At 40.2% G+C, this 15,941-nt stretch overlaps 3 protein-coding genes across 3 annotated transcripts; 2 read left to right on the top strand and 1 right to left on the bottom strand.

The window, feature by feature from the left end:
* rwdd2b (RWD domain containing 2B) lies at positions 1–2,817 on the bottom strand. Its single transcript, XM_085243987.1, has 4 exons — positions 2,321–2,817; positions 2,174–2,241; positions 1,352–1,720; positions 1–1,243 (listed from the first exon to the last, which is right to left on the bottom strand). The coding sequence occupies exons 1-4, from the start codon at positions 2,531–2,533 to the stop codon at positions 991–993; spliced, it is 903 nt and encodes a 300-aa protein (XP_085100113.1). The 5' UTR covers positions 2,534–2,817; the 3' UTR covers positions 1–990.
* An 11-nt stretch (positions 2,818–2,828) lies between these two features.
* usp16 (ubiquitin specific peptidase 16) lies at positions 2,829–8,042 on the top strand. The gene is made up of 18 exons (XM_085243985.1): positions 2,829–3,096; positions 3,289–3,355; positions 3,449–3,642; positions 3,723–3,826; positions 3,910–4,022; positions 4,102–4,334; positions 4,412–4,504; positions 4,587–4,717; positions 4,826–4,913; positions 5,304–5,382; positions 5,500–5,591; positions 5,675–5,728; positions 5,837–5,995; positions 6,085–6,760; positions 6,958–7,052; positions 7,197–7,283; positions 7,380–7,524; positions 7,604–8,042. Exons 2-18 carry the CDS (start codon positions 3,295–3,297, stop codon positions 7,723–7,725), a joined length of 2,526 nt encoding a protein of 841 aa, XP_085100111.1. The 5' UTR covers positions 2,829–3,096; positions 3,289–3,294; the 3' UTR covers positions 7,726–8,042.
* A 63-nt stretch (positions 8,043–8,105) lies between these two features.
* Positions 8,106–15,937, top strand: LOC146560128 (transcription regulator protein BACH1-like). Its single transcript, XM_085243986.1, has 5 exons — positions 8,106–8,219; positions 10,354–10,611; positions 10,956–12,122; positions 12,213–12,419; positions 14,787–15,937. Exons 2-5 carry the CDS (start codon positions 10,372–10,374, stop codon positions 15,120–15,122), a joined length of 1,950 nt encoding a protein of 649 aa, XP_085100112.1. The 5' UTR covers positions 8,106–8,219; positions 10,354–10,371; the 3' UTR covers positions 15,123–15,937.
* Positions 15,938–15,941: the final 4 nt, after the last annotated feature.

Genomic DNA, 15,941 nt, shown 5'->3' with positions numbered 1-15,941 from the left:
GACTTAATCATACCTTTTATTGTTAGTTTTAATACTAAATTAATCACAGGAATTACTAAAAGTACATGTCTCACTGGTAATATAACTTTGGCAATCTAACTTCCTAAATTAAATTACTCTGTGTTCAGACTCGTTTGAAGACTTTACATTCTTCTGTATTTCTTTATTATTATGTGATAAAAAAAATGGTGAATTGATACCTTTTAAAGGCTGTATCTAAGGAGTGCACTTTGCATCAAAAAAAGAAAATCAAGAATATCCATTTATATCATAATACGTTAGACACAACTCCAGAGGGGAATCAACAAAGAGAACTTGTTTGTTTTTTTCATCCAAGGCTTGGTGGGGGAGAAATTAAGATTAATGATAAATAACCACACGTTTTAATTGCCAGTGTATAATCCACAGCAACGCATAATTTATCTAACAACTAATCATTCAAAGAAAATTGGAGAAAGAATTTCCATGCTTATGATATCTATAATTCATAAAAAGAAAATCAACAGATTTAAAAAAACAGATATCCAGCATTTTGTTGACAATGTTGTTCAATTATTAAAATGTTATCAAACCTGAAAATCCTATAATAGCCCCGTAGTAATAACACACTGGTGCCATTTCAGAAAAGAAACACCTGGGGCAATTCGTGATATGCAGGAGTATTAAAATTGCAAATATAACTAAAGTCCTTGAGGAAACTCTCAGATAAACATCTTTTTTCTTCCTTCTTTTGATAAAATGTGCCTATTAAAAAAAAGAAGAAGAAAGAAATGAAAACGTCCTCAAAATTGCAGAAATGTTCTTTCTGCTTTTTATTCCAGTGAATTTTGCAGGTATGACAACTTTGAAACTCAAAAAGTTAGTTAATTTGTTTCATTTTATCAGCTTATTCCATTCCCATTTCATTTAAAAGTTATTTTCAGAATAAGTAATTTCAGTGACAAGGCACCGGTACAAAAACTATGTACATCCATTATCTCGGTCTGACTACTACCTCCCTTCAATGCCAAAATACATCTGAAAGACTTCACAACAGCCTTTCTCATTCAAGAACTGGTAGAGCTGCCCAAGGTCCATGTGATTGCCTCTGTTTCCATGGGGGTCAAACATTGCTTCTTCAAAGCCTGTAAATTTGCGCAGGGAGTCTATATGTTCAACAAGCCTGCTGTCCTCACTCTGACAATCAAGGGAAATATCCTCTCTGTGTCGAATCATGATCTTCTTCCATGTCAAAACCTTCACTCTGTGAAATAGGGGAATAAGATTGGAAAAATATTAAACCTGACACCTCAGCAGGCTTCTGGCTGTGATTAAGTCATCCCCAAAAAACCCAAATCAACAGGCAAGGTACCTGGACCAGAAATCCTCGCAGGCAGATTGAGGACCTTCCACACACACAATACCAGGTTTCCCAGGCATGCTAAATCCTGACAGGCCCAGCTCCTTTGACCAATCCAAGATGTTCTTCCTTTTCGACTTGTTGTAAATGTGGTGACTGTAGATCCACAGCCGGCTGAACACTTCAGGCATCCGAGGTGAGGCAGACTCCTTCTTAGGACCTGGGGCTTCTAATAAGCTCTTATCAATAAAAAGCTGGAGGTTGTCTTTCACCCATTCAACAGCAGAGAGCACACATATTTCCCCCTGGCAGTTTCCCATGAGGTATGCATTAAGAAGTGCCTGGAGCTGTGTCTGCTGGGCCCTACTGAGACCAGAACACCTGAAGCAAGAATAACACATGTTCTAAGAAGGTTTCAAAGAACATTTAAGGTCACTTGGCACTGGGAATTTCCATATCTGGGAGCAATGACAGCACAGCTTCAGGAGGTTCAGCGCTATTAATTATAGTGACTAATGATACACTTTAAACAAATTAGAGGCACTGTTTCTTCCACTTACTGCTGTGGCTGTGTTATTGTTACACAAATTAAATTTTCTTTCATTCAAAACTATATTTAAAGGCAACACTGTGAATGCTATCTGTGCTCATCCAGGCTGCGCTTCCTATATGGTAGAAAAACCTGGGCCACTAGTATTCTATTCACTATACTATTGTTTTCGCTCTCTCTCGTTTTTTTCAACAAGTCTGTACACAGGCAGGTGAGACTCTCCTGAGTGAGCTCCCTAACTATTTTCCTTTATGTTAGGAGTTCAAATGAGGATAATCGCTTACCGGACTGTTATTTCTGGTAACACACTAGGATATTCAGATGGGTAAGCACAGGACAGAATGAACACCGTCTGTATGGGGAAAAAACATGAGAAATTAAACTAAATAATGATTTTTTTAAAAAATTATATATAATGACAGATTAGTTACCCCCTCTGTGTTCGCAGAGTCCAGCTTTTGTTTGATGAGAAACTGGGGTCTGGACGGTGGAGGGCCGCCTGTTGAAGCTGAGCCCTCCACGTAGTCCCTGAGCTCGGCTAGTGCCAGCTGGTCAGTGAACTCCAGCTCCTCCACGGTGGGGAACATGCTGGTTAGCAGCTCTATCTCTGCAAGCTGAGACTCAGCCCACTCCAAGTAAGACATGCTGCTTTAGTCGAGAACTAAAATAGTCAATCTTTTCTAATGTTCATTTAAAAAGTTACCAGTTACACCGTTTTCTGGTACGTCCAAAAATATGACTCACTTATGCTAACACATACCATGTTTCCGGCCGTAAACCAGCCTCTAAAATTGATATCGTTACAGAACAGTATGAAATCTGAAAACAAAATAGTATTTTTATGTATACAGTATAGACATACAGAGGCAGTTTACCACTGTCTAGTGTCCCGCAACGTCTAATAATGAAGTTTTGTTTGAACTCGGACTCTTTTGGCCGACGCACGCAGGAAACACACGGCAGCAGAAACAGCGGCCCCATCACATTTTGTTCCTTTGCATGTGTCAGCTGGGATTTTTTTTTCCTGCCAAATCACTGGAGTTATTTTTGCGTGTTCTAAACTTTACGAATCAACGTATTTACACTAAAGCTCGCGATTTATTTCTCCAGTCAACAGTCTAACGTAATTATGTCCGAATTAGAGAAGTCAGGAATAGAAAGTAAACGAAACTGAAGACGATTAGGGTTTTAGGCTCGGTTTGTCACAGTAAGTTGAATGGCCCATGAGGGTGATGATTAAATTTAACGATATATTTCTTATTGTGTGTGTGTGTGTGTGTTTTTTAACAGAATTTGCCGTCACTGAACTCTATTAGCAGCATTATAATCTCATGTAGGTATTAGCCAAAGCTAGCCTTCTGTTTCACTTGAGTGCTGTGTTCGATTCCCATCTCTAAAGGTGAAAATGGGAAAGAAGAGGGGAAAGGACAAGACCTCCAAGGAGGATGATGAGCTTGACCTGACAGGTAAAGAATATTTCATCATCTTTCATGTCATGCAACAACCTGTGGAAAGCCTAGTGTGAGACTTCCTTTTCATTTAAATCTTTATTGTCCCAGTTCCATCCTGTAGGCATATTAAGAAGGGAACAGACCAAACTCTTCTCAAGAAACTTTCTGGTACCTCAGATTGGACGAGTTGTCAGGATTGTAAGCAGGAAGAAAATAAAGAAAATATCAACAACCATCTGCCACAGGAGGCTGAGGAAGAAGAAGAAACAGGATTGTGGATGTGCTTGAAATGCGGCCATAGAGTGAGGTTTTTTTTTTTGTAACTATTTGTCATTGGGTTTAAAATGGCGTGCATTTTTTCTAAATGCGTCTTTTCCACTAGGGATGTGGACGGAATTCTGAGAATCAGCATGCCATCAAACATTATGAAACTCCCCGGTCTGATCCACACTGCTTGGTGGTCAGCTTGGACAACTTTAGTGTGTGGTGAGCATTTTATGTTGTTTTGCTAATCATAGGCCTCTACATCAAGTTTGAAATGAGAATAATATGTTTTTGGTTTTTCGCAGGTGTTATATATGTGATGATGAAGTCCATTACTCCAGAACAGGGCATTTGGCTCAGCTAGTAACCAACCTGAAAAAGCAAACATCTTCAGATTCTATAAAACGACCACAGAAACGTAGGTACCACTGGGGAAGTCTAACACGCACATACATTAGACTGCTTCTAACCATGTCAACCCTGTTTGCTTTCTTTAGGGGTCAAGGAGGAAGATGCCTTGATGGAAGCTAAACAGAAGGTGGAGACTGTAAAAGAAGATGAAAATGAGGACAAGGAAAACAAAGAAAACGGGGATCACCAAAAGAAAAACACAAAGAAAGAGACTGTTGGGAAATCTCAGAAGAAGAGCACAACTGAAGAGCATTGTGGTGTTTCAGTAAAGGGTCTGAGCAATCTGGGAAACACCTGCTTTTTCAATGCAGTCATCCAGGTAAGACTGATCCTTACAGGATGCCGGTCTTGAGTTCAGTGAGAGTTATTACTGATTGCTATCGTTTTCTTTTCCAGAATCTGTCTCAAACACAACTCTTAAAACAGACTCTCAACAAAGTGACAGAAGAGAAAAGTCTCAACATTAAACCCGGTGCTTCCTTAGATCTGGTGTGTTTTCCCCACTTAATAGAGTAGTTATGTTCCTCTACTCATTACTATTTATAACTAACTTTCTTTATTATGATGACAGGAGCCTATAGAAGTGCAGTTAGACGGTCCCGGATCTCTAACTTTGGCTATGTATCACCTACTCTGTGAGATTCAGGAATCGAAGAAGAGTGTAGTAACACCACGGGAGCTGTTCACACAAGTTTGTAGAAAGTAAGAATGACTATAGTTTTATGTTAAAAGTCAACTTTAAAATGTGCTTAAAAGTATAGCTCCCAGCATTAGTGCAAGCGTGGCTCATCATTCATCTTATCTGTGCAGGGCTGCCAGGTTCAAAGGATTTCAGCAGCAAGATAGCCAGGAGTTGCTGCGCTACCTGTTGGATGGCATGAGAGCCGAGGAGCACAATGTGTGTACTGAGTTTGAAACTGATCTCCCCATATTTAAGTCTGATAGATTTCTACTAAAATGAGAACTGTGGCTCTTCAGAGGGTTATATGTTACATTGCAATAGATTGGTTTGACAGCAGAACACTGCTGTAGTGAGTTGTTTTATGTGGCGGCATTAAATGTAAGAAATTGTGTTTTAAAAACATTTTCTGTGTCCTATTTAATGACCTTATAATTCTTCTTCTCAGACAGTTGGTTAATTTTCTGTGTGCAGAGGTTTTAACAGGAGCAAATTTTAAGGGTAAAGGCCCTAAAATTAAGGTTTTGTGAAGAATGGATGTCTCCATCTTGTGGTTAATCAAAGGTATCTTTCATCTTTTGAATATTACGGTTGTATCTGTGTTAACAGAGAATAAGCTCAGGAATAATGGACACATTGAAACAATCTAGAGAAGGCACAGATGGAGAGCTGAAAACGCTACTAAAAGGCAAGTAATGCTGCTATGTATTATTAATCAGTGTTAAATAAAAGTACATTGCTAAAGTTTTTGCACAGTAGCTTTTCTTTGAGAAATGTGGCTCTGACGTTTAATTTCTTCTTTCAGAGTATGAGAAAAATGGATTTCTAAAAAACTTTGTTGACCAAGTTTTTGGTGGTGAAATTACCAGCACTATTATGTGTCAGCAGTGTAGAACGGTATGTATGAAGACCAGAAAGTAAGTAAGAGAATATATCCTGATGATGTCACTCTAAAAATATCCACTTGTTCATCCTTACAGGTTTCTGTGGTCACAGAGATGTTTTTAGATCTTTCCCTTCCTGTTTCTGATGAGGTAAAGCAGGCATTTGTTTTGTTTTTTTGTTTTTTTTTTGATAGTTACTTGAGTAGTTATTTGTTAATGTCTGTATCAGTTATTGTTCCCTATTGTGGCATCCTATAGGCATATAGAAAGAAGAACCAAAAAAAGAAGACCAGTGCTTCAAGCCAGGATGACAGCAGCAGCCCTGTTCGGACTAGTGGGAATGATGACATTCCCACTGGGGCTGGCAGCAAGTACCAGCAGAAGAAAGCCAAGAAGCAAGCAAAGAAGCAGGCAAAGGTGTGTCAGTGAATGCATACTGAAGGAAGTTTCTTTTTTCTTAAACTTAATTCATTAATTAATCCAAATTAATCCATCTCGACTTTCAGCATCAAAAAAGACAGCAGAAGCTTGAGGGTAGAGCCACTTTGGACAGTCTCACCTCTCCCAGCCAGGCTGAGAGCGAACACACAGATGCTACAGCAGAGTCAAAGGACAGGGAAAACACTGATAATGAAACACTTGAAGAAGATTCACAACATCCTGCTCCAGTCAGTGTGTCTGAAGAGGACCAAAAGCCCTGCAACGCAGTGCAGGTGGAGCAGGAAAAAGAAGAGGATGAGGATTCAGCGAGTGACCCTGACTCATCAGTCAGCAACCGGTTTACTGCCTTATCAGTGGAACAGCACTCAAAGGACAGCACCGTATGCAATGAAATGGCTAACATGGGTCATGAAGAAGACAAGACAGAAGAGGAAGACACACAGCTGGTGAGGAAAATGAGTAAAGTAACCTTGGATGATGCCTTTATAGAAGACACTGACGCAATGGAACAAAGCATGGAGAGTGAAGATGGAGTGATGGAGACTAAGGAATATACAGTAATAAACCAAGATCCAGAGCTGGCCTTCCACACGATGGCTGTCAGGACAATCCCAGAGAAACAGGAGTGTTCAGTGCAGTCGTGCCTTTTTCAATTCACAGAAGTAGAAACCCTCACGCAAAACAACAGTTTACTTTGTGTCACCTGCACCAAACGGCAGCTGGGGAACAACAAGTCTGGAGGTATTTAAAATGCTTCCACATCAGTACTTAGTATTTAGTCTGCTATTTAATGTCCTTTGCATGTCTATGCACATGCAATTTTACATAGTGAAGTATCACAAATGTGTAATTTTCTTTTCTAATACCATTATTAAACTTTCTTTATACATAGTTTAGGGATCGACTAAAACCCACTGTCTTTTTTGTGCTGTGTTTAGGATCCAAGAAGAATATCTACACTGATGCCTTGAAGCAAATCCTTATCTCCTCTCCACCTTCAGTCCTTACTCTTCATTTAAAGAGATTTCAACAGGTATGCTCTGCACTGATCCAGTTCGCTGTCAGCTAAGGTTTTTATCACAGAGTTATGAGCCAAGCTTTAAAGAACATTGAACCCTTTATGGTAAGGCAATCAAGAAATCACTATTTGGATTTTAATGATGTTTTTTACCTGTAGAATGGCTACAGTATTTGTAAGGTGAATAGACATGTCACCTTTCCTATGATACTGGATCTAGCTCCCTTCTGTGCAGTCAAATGCAAGGTAAGTATGGGAAGTAACATGTTTTATTATACTGTACAAAGACGGCTATAAGTGAATTAAATGTAGAAGCACTAACCACTAGTTGTTTTGAAACAGAATATACCAGAGGGACATAGTCAGATCTTATACGGTTTGTATGGCATCGTAGAGCACAGTGGAACAATGAGGTCAGGTCATTACACGGCCTATGTGAAAGTGCGGCCCGAGTGCCCTCAGCCCTCATCCAATGGACTTACAGACGGTGGGTGTACTCTGGCTTGACCGTTAATAGGATAAACACTTCTAAAAATGAAATGTATAAACTCATCGTTTCCCTTCAGGAGATGCAGAGCCATCCAGAGGATCCTGGTTCCACATCAGCGACACAAGCGTTCAACCTGTGAGTGAGAGTAAAGTCCAGAGCTGCCAAGCCTACCTCCTCTTCTATGAAAGGCTCCTCTAATTGTGCATCACCACTCAGGAAATCCAAATAAACCAATGCTGCTTCAGTTTCACCTTCTAAGGGATCTCAAAGAATATTTCCGCCTCTACCTGTTCTGTCAGTGTCTGAAATTGTATGACAGTGTCTGAAATATTAAACAGGTCATTTTTATCAGTCTCATACCAGTACAGAAAACCTAGTTGGACAATGAATTGACAATATGGAACTGGAAGTCACAGTTTCAGTATATTAATGAAAGCTTGGGATAGATGATATGTAGATATATATTTTTTTCTTTTTTAAATCAATGTCATGTAATTAAATGTTGCAAAAACAAACTCCTCCTGTGTGCTGGTTTGTCGATACTTGCTATGAGTCTGCGCAGTAAGTGCTGCTAGCGCTTCCTTGTCCAAGCTGTCACATGACTACAGTGAAGTCAGGCTCGGAATGGCCAGAAGCATCTGTACCCTATCCCTACATTTACTAATGGCAGTGTTATCCAGGTAGCATGGCAGGTCAGTAAACGTTTGGCTTTTTAAAGAGCATCGAGTAAAGTCACAATAGCGGAATGTTTCAGTTTCTGTTTTTTTGCTAGCAAAGGATAAATACGAACTGAGCGCAGTTAAAGCTAACGGTCTGGCCTAGCCTCAAGCTTTTCCGTTTGCAGACAATTACCACTGTTATTTGTTTAGCTAAACGAATCTAATATAAGTCGTCAGTAACATAACGAACTGATCATAATTTTGGACATGCTTTTATTGCCTTTATCCACCAGGCCCAGTTGATTAACTTGGCTAAACGTGAGTCAGCATTTTAGCGTTGAACTTGGCGTACAAGTTAAAGAGTCACCGTTTAACCCACATTTCCTTGCTGTGGGGAACTATTAGTTATCGGCAAGATTAAATATTTGCGAAGTTAGATAGTTAAATATTGAGAGGCAGTCGCTTAACTTAAGGACTATGTTAGAAGTAATTTTAGCGAACGTTATAGTTATTTTTCTCTTCGTTACTTTAGTCAGATTAAAAGAAAAACGCACTGGAGCATGTTTTTACATGTCGTTAGAATTTAATACCTATATAAGTATATTTGACTAACTATTCATCAGTAATTTCCTTGAGGGAGAATTTTATTCATAATCAAGTGTTTCGCCAAGTAGCTGGTTGGATGTCTTGTACCACTTCTGCTGCCCATAACAGCAGTTTAAGTTCCTGAACCTTTACATAACTTTACATAATACTAAAGCTCCCCTTGCAATACTCAACATTGGGATTTCTCACTTTTTTTCCAACTGCATATTACATTTAACATTGTCAGTCTGTTTTATCCAGTAAAATAAAGTTATTTCACTTCGCTTATTTTTTTCCCCACAAAATGAGATTGTTACTCATATAAACACTGTCACTAAAATGTGCAATAAATGTTACCATAAGAGGGTCTGCCGTCAGTTTTTGATTGAATTGGGTCAAGTTGGTAATTACATGCAGTCTGTTTCTGTTAATATAACACTTAACTGTGATAAATCATTGAAAGCTACTTTTTTTGCTGTCTATATAGACAGAAACTGGCACTTAGTTATTAGATTTGTATTCCGGAATCTCCCTGTTTTATAAGAAAACTGATAAAGACTCATTTGGACTGAATGATCAGTGCAGTCCCAAATGGTCATTTTTGTGCAACACCCTCAAGCTGTGAGCAACCATTTAGACATTTAGAAAAAAATTAAATACAGTCACAAGGCAGCCACTGATTTATTTTATTTTTTTTAATGTATTAGTTTATTTTTGATTGCAAGGAATTTGCTGTCCTGTTTTACTTGAGTGACTGGGCCGTTAGTTTGCTCTGAATCAGGATTTAGCTTTGCTGAGCTAAGTGTGTCCATTGTTTTTTCAGTCTTGCTGATTTATACATTCGTGATTTATAAATTTGCTCGGCTAACATTATCTCGGTCATACATGAGATGAACCCTCTTGTTCGTAATATTCCCAGTATTTTAATTAATTAAATAAAATATAAATATTTGGTGTCCCTGTATTGATATGCTATTGCCACACAAAATATTGTGATACATTATTCTTTTTCTTTTTTTTTCACCAAAAAAATGTGCCTTGCAGCTGTCTGTGGTTGCCTCATGATACACGGAAGGCTTTGCTAAAGACACCTTTAGTGCAAGCAATGATTAGTTGTATTGTATTCTGCTCATTTTTTAGTTATTTAATCCATAGAATGTCTGCAAACTCTTAAGAAAACATACATTCAAAGTCACGTTGACAACTTACAATTGGTCTAAAATCTGGAACGGTTTATGTCGTCATAGATGAGTTACAGTACCAACATCGGAAAACCAGAAACCCATGAATTTCTGTACTGTGTCTTTTATTTATTTATTTTTACAAATTAATTAAAATGGATGCAAAATCTAGACGAAATAAGAAAATAATTATAGTTACTTCTGCATGATTTGGCAGATTTTTTTTCCAACTCAAAGAGATTTGTGTCTTGAGCTGGGAATCTTTCACTTGTTAGGCAAATGTGTAAACTGCTCCACTCTGTAGCCACTATAATATAATACACATTGATAAACCTAGAGAAATGTTTCTTGTGTAATCATGACATTTTTGTTAACTCCATATGGCTCTCTTTTTTGCACAGGCTGAGCTTGTAAGAACTATGGCGCTCCAAGCTCCTCGCACATCGGTGTTCACCTTCCAGTCTGCAGTGCACAGCGCCCACGTTCTGCAGTGTCTGAATGAGCAGAGACAGCAGGACGTCCTGTGTGATGTGACGGTGGTGGTGGAAGACAGGAGTTTCCGTGCTCATTGCTCTGTCTTGGCTTCTTGCAGTGAATACTTTCACAGCAGGGTCACCAGTGTCACCAGCCAGAATCCCATCATCACCTTGCCACATGAGGTTGGTGCCTTGGGGTTCAGCCAATTTATATAGGGAAAAAACTAATATGGGTGATACTGTTGAAAGTAAATGGTGGTAATGTTATACAGGCACCATTATTTTATCCCTATTATCCATGAAAAGTGTATGCATAGTTAGATTTGTTGTCTGTCCACTAGCTTCTATTACTTGGTCCATTTTGTGTCATAATGTGAGTGAAAAACAGTTTATATGCAGTGTTTGGAAAATTCAACTTAAAAAGGTCAATACAGGTACATAAGAGACCTGTTGAAACTGAATTTTTGAGCTGCCTGAGTTTCATTGTGTTTTATTATGTTTCAACAATTTATGTCTTTCCCCTGCAGGTGACCGTAGAGGGGTTTGAACCTTTGCTTCAATTTGCCTATACATCAAAGCTCCTTTTTACCAAAGAAAACATTGATGCTATTCACAGCAGTGCTGAGGTTTTAGGATTTCACAACTTGGAGTCGACATGCTTTGATTTTCTCATCCCAAAGTTTTGTGAAAGCAAAAAATCCTCACAGGAGGTCAAGCAAAAAGTCTGTTGCCAGAGCCGGGATCCTAGTGCAAGTTTTGGCTCTCGTGCAGAGAGTAGCCAACCAGAATCATGTGAGTCACACAGCTCAGTGCCTTCAGGAGGTGATGAACAAATAGACTTCCCGTCGCAGTGTCCACAGAGTACACAAGGTCAGACAAACAGCAGGGAGGAACACTTCTGTTTGGAGAACTGTGGACCACAAATGGCCCCCTTATCTCTGGAGTTAACAGGAAATGGCATGTGCCCCATGTTGTCTCTGCCTTGCCCAAACTCTGACAAAGCAGATCATCCGTCTCAGTTTTGTGAAAACGACATTTTAGAGATGGGAGACGTGTGCAGTCAAAGTGAGATGCGTTTGGCAGACTGCGGCTTATCTTGTGAGCTGTCAGCCTCGGGGGATGTGAATCCACCAGAACTCATTGATCCACCAGGCAGAGAAATTAAACAAACTGTTGAGACACTTGGTGCAGAAACCAATTGCATCCCTAGCTCATGTCCACTCGAGACTTCAGGGGCAGAAGATTGCAGTACTTTAATAAAACAGAGTGAGGCTCACTTTGAACAGGGAATGACAGGTGATCTTTCAAACTCTGCACTGACTACTCTAAGCCATGAAGAAGGATGTGGCGAGAGAAGTCGCGTGGAGAGGGAGGTGGCTGAACATCTGGCAAAAGGATTCTGGTCCGACCTCTGCCCGTCTCAGGCTCAGCCACTTCCTGTGGATCCAGTGGAACAAAATAATCTAGCAAAAGCATCTGACTTTCACTGGCTTAAGCAGCTGGACCTGAGTGCCAGTGTAGGAGACTGTCCCTTTCTCAGGGACCTTGGAACAGGTGATGATGCAGCTACACACACCGACAGCTTGTCTCAGGCAGAGAAGAGCCCTTGTATGTCCTCCTCAATAAACTCTGCTGATGACTCTGACCTGGACACAGATGGCGATACTGAGGCCAACAACAAAAGAGCGGAAGAGGTTGTTATTATATATGCGTCTGATGTTTGGTTATTGGTAATGGAAGATAGAAAATCAAATTAATCTAAATTGTTTAACTCTAATCTTCAGGTTCAGCTTCCATTCCCAGTGCAGCAAATCTCAGTGCTGAGCCGGAGTGAATTTCAGCAGCTTCTGAAAAAACATTCATTGACCCAGGAGCAGCTGGACTTCGTCCATGACGTCCGTAGACGAAGTAAAAACCGTGTGGCTGCACAGCGGTGCCGGAAGAGAAAACTGGACAGCATATACCAGCTAGAATGTGAAATCAAAGGATTAGTAAGTTGACTCTAACATGCCTGATTTTCCAAACATACTCTTAAACATGCTATAATGTAATTTCATAAACTAGTAATATTTTTTTTTAACTTTGACATGATGACCACTGTGAACTGCAGCTTTGTGGATAACACTTCTTTCTGACGCATCCTTACCACCTTTTTCTATCCCTTATTCACACTCGGGTCACAGGGGCAGTAGTCTAAGCAGAGCAGTCTAGTCTTCCCTCTCCCTACCATTGCTTTCCTGCTTGTCCAGGGAAACACTGAGTTGTTCCCAGGCCAGATGAGAGAAATAATCTCACCATTGGGCACTGGGGGTGCCTCCTCCTGGTATCACATGTCCAAATCACCTCACCTAGGAGGCATCCTAGTCAGGTGCCACCTCAACTGTTCCTTTCAATGTGGAGAAGCAACAGCTCTACAAGTCACTCTTTAATATCCAAACTCCTCATCCTGTCTATATGGGACAGCGCAGTCAGCTTCTCAAGAAAACTCATTTCACAGAGTGTATCCATTATCTTCATTCTTTCAGCCACTAACCGGAGCTCGTAACCATAGTTTAGGGTAAGAATGTAATTTGTCAGACAAATTGACAGCTTGGGTTTTCTGCTCAACTTTCTCTTCACCACAACATATCAGTAAAGTGTCTGCATCACTGTGGACGCAACCCCTATCTGGTTACCCAGTCTCAGTCTCCAGTATTCTCTGAGCTGTGAACAAAACCCAAGATACTCCTCCAATTGGGGCAGCGGTTCCTCCCAGACTCGGAGTGGGGACTCCACCCTTTTCTGGTTGAGAATCATGATCTTGGATTTGGAGGTGTTGATTCTCATTTCTGCCGCTTCACACTTGGTCACAAATCGCTGCAGTGCAAGCTGGAGGTCACTACTTGATGAAGGCAACACAACCACATCATTCGCAAAATGCTACCCTGAAATACTAAGACCTACTTGGCTACGTCCAAATGATGTGTCCAAAAAACTGAACAGAATCTGTGACAAATCTGTGTCCAGCGGAGATCATCAGCCATCTGAATGAATCCGATTTTCTGCCAGCAATGCAAACCAAGCTCTCGCTGTGGTTGCACAGGGTCCGAATGGCTCATAACAACACACCAGATACCCCATACTTCCCACCTTCCCACCACCTCAGTCCTCAGTGGAGGTCAGCAGTATCCCACACCTATTGTATCTAATGTGAGTAGAGCCCCATTAACCCCTCCTGAGTCGTCAGACCAAAAGTCTCATTTCATGGTCACATCAAACCCCTCCCACACATTTTTTGCTTCAGCTACTGCAAGAGCTGCAGTCCACTGCTGTTACCTGTCAGCTGCATCTAGAGTTCCATAGGTCACTATCTGGTTCTTGGTTTAACACCACAACAGCAGTGCCACCTCTAGAATTTTGCTCAGGAAAGCAACCTTCTTATCCAATGAAGAAAGCCCTCAACTTTTTGGTAGTAAACCAGGGGGATACAAGCATATCTACCCCTGGCTGCCACCTCTTAGGACAGCTCCAGAGTCAAGCCCTCCTCCAGGAAACTAGTTCCAGAGCCTGAGCTATGTGTTGAGCCAAGCCGGCTATATTTAGACTGTATCTCAACACCTTGTGCACCAGCTTAGGCCCCTTCCCCACCAGAGAAGCAACATTCTGTGTACCAAAAGCTAGCTTTGGAAGTTGGGGATAGGACTGCCAGAACCTTCGCCCCAATCTGAATGGCACTGAACCCTGTCCTCAAGTGCAGCAACCAGGCACTCACCCTCTAGCTTCAAGGTTGTACCCAGGTAATCCTGTCCCGGGCAGGATAACTGGAACCTTGATTTCTTCATCATCATAGGAGTTCTTGTCCACTTTATATAACATAAATGGCTGTAAGTAGGGTGGTAAAAGTAACTGAATGTATCCTGTTTTATTGAAATAACTTTAATAATGAGTGGTAGAGATAGGTTTATAAATTGAACTGACTGGACTAGTATATTAAATACTATAGAGAGAATATGAGAAATTTTGGTTAAATGTTTGCTACCAGCTCCACTGATTGATGTCTTTTTATGTATGTTATTAAGTGCTAATTAGCTAGCCTCAGCTCATGTTGATTACGTCATTCCTTGGAACTCCAGCTGCAGCTAGCAGTGGTACACCTTGCTCTCTTCATAAGAACTTGCTGCAGGTTTCTCAGCTTTGCAGTATGTATCCCAGAGAGCAGAAAATGCTAGCTAGCCTGCAGGTAGGGAAACAAGAGGTGGTACTCGTTAGTAGTAACTGGGCTTTCAAAAAAATTGTACAGTTAAATTGTAGATGAAATGAACCAAATGCATTATTAAAAGGTCAAAAATGAGTGAGCTTTACTGTTATCCTCCCCACAGAAAAGTGAGAAAGAGCGGCTGCTCCAGGAGCAAACAGAACTGAAGCAAAACCTTGAGGACATGCAGCAGAGCCTTTGTGGCCTGTGTAAAAGTGTTGAATCTTGCTCTGATCAGGACCAGTTACAGATTCTTTCCAGATTCTCCTCGCAAGATATTCCCATCCCTTCTCCCAACATTGTTCCAGCAATTGAATTGGTAAGTTCAGAGTGTGAGCAGAGCGGGCAAACTGTACAAACAGTTCAAGTCGCTGAGCCGCAGGCCGGCACAGAGGACACGGGCTGCCCTGTTCCTACATCTCTGCTCAGTGCCTGTCTGGATATGAACAGCAGCTTATAGTAACTGGACTTAAACTACATGGTCACTTGTAATCATGCAGGCCCACAGGTCAAAGGGTGAAACTTGGTTCTATATTGTAATCCTCTTTTGGGATAGACATGCTTTCCTGTGTGTTTCACTAAATAATTGTCTGCCTGGTAGAGGCAACTATCATGTCAGGCGTTTTCTTTGCTGTACTTCTAGTCTTCATTTTACTGTAGCAAAAAAAATTAACCAGTATTCATTGTTTTAAAGGTGCAGGCAATTTTCAGGTAGTTCCTAAAAGTTTCCATTTGAAAATTAGGAGGATAAAAGTAGGTTTGCTTTTCTCAGGGAAGCTCATAACCTGACTGTATTTTGAATCATGCTGCGCACCCAAACAGGTATGAAAAAGATGTTTTATTTTACGCTAATTAGTCTGTTGTTTTAATCTTAACACATACTGTATTAATATTTACAACTATGCTATTTCTTTGATTAAATAGGCATAGAACTAATTGAATCTTTTCCAGTAGACTAACAAATTTACACAGCTAACCTAACTTTTCAACCGCATTATTTGAATACTAATGTATTTTAAACTCTAGTAGGTCTAAAAGTGTTACAAGGGAACATAAGAAGTTATTTCATTTTATGCAAAATGTGCCTTATGCAATTGTGTAATATGGATTCAAAAAGATGAGGGCATCTTTGTATATGCTTGTTTCAAGCACTATTGCACATTAACCCAGAGCTAATATTGATGGCATTGTGTTACATGTTTTGTCTGCATGTTCAGTATTTTTATTAAATGCTTTTATGGATTACAAATTTAAATAAACAACACTTTGTTATCATTCA

The sequence above is a fragment of the Mchenga conophoros genome, linkage group LG14 (assembly GCF_057382185.1).
Source record: "Mchenga conophoros isolate Kocher_MC1m ecotype Shallow Benthic linkage group LG14, M_conophoros_male_GT1.1, whole genome shotgun sequence".
Lineage (NCBI taxonomy): Eukaryota > Metazoa > Chordata > Actinopteri > Cichliformes > Cichlidae > Mchenga > Mchenga conophoros.
Note: the sequence above shows the minus strand (reverse complement) of the source record. Positions and strands in the feature narration are given on the sequence as shown.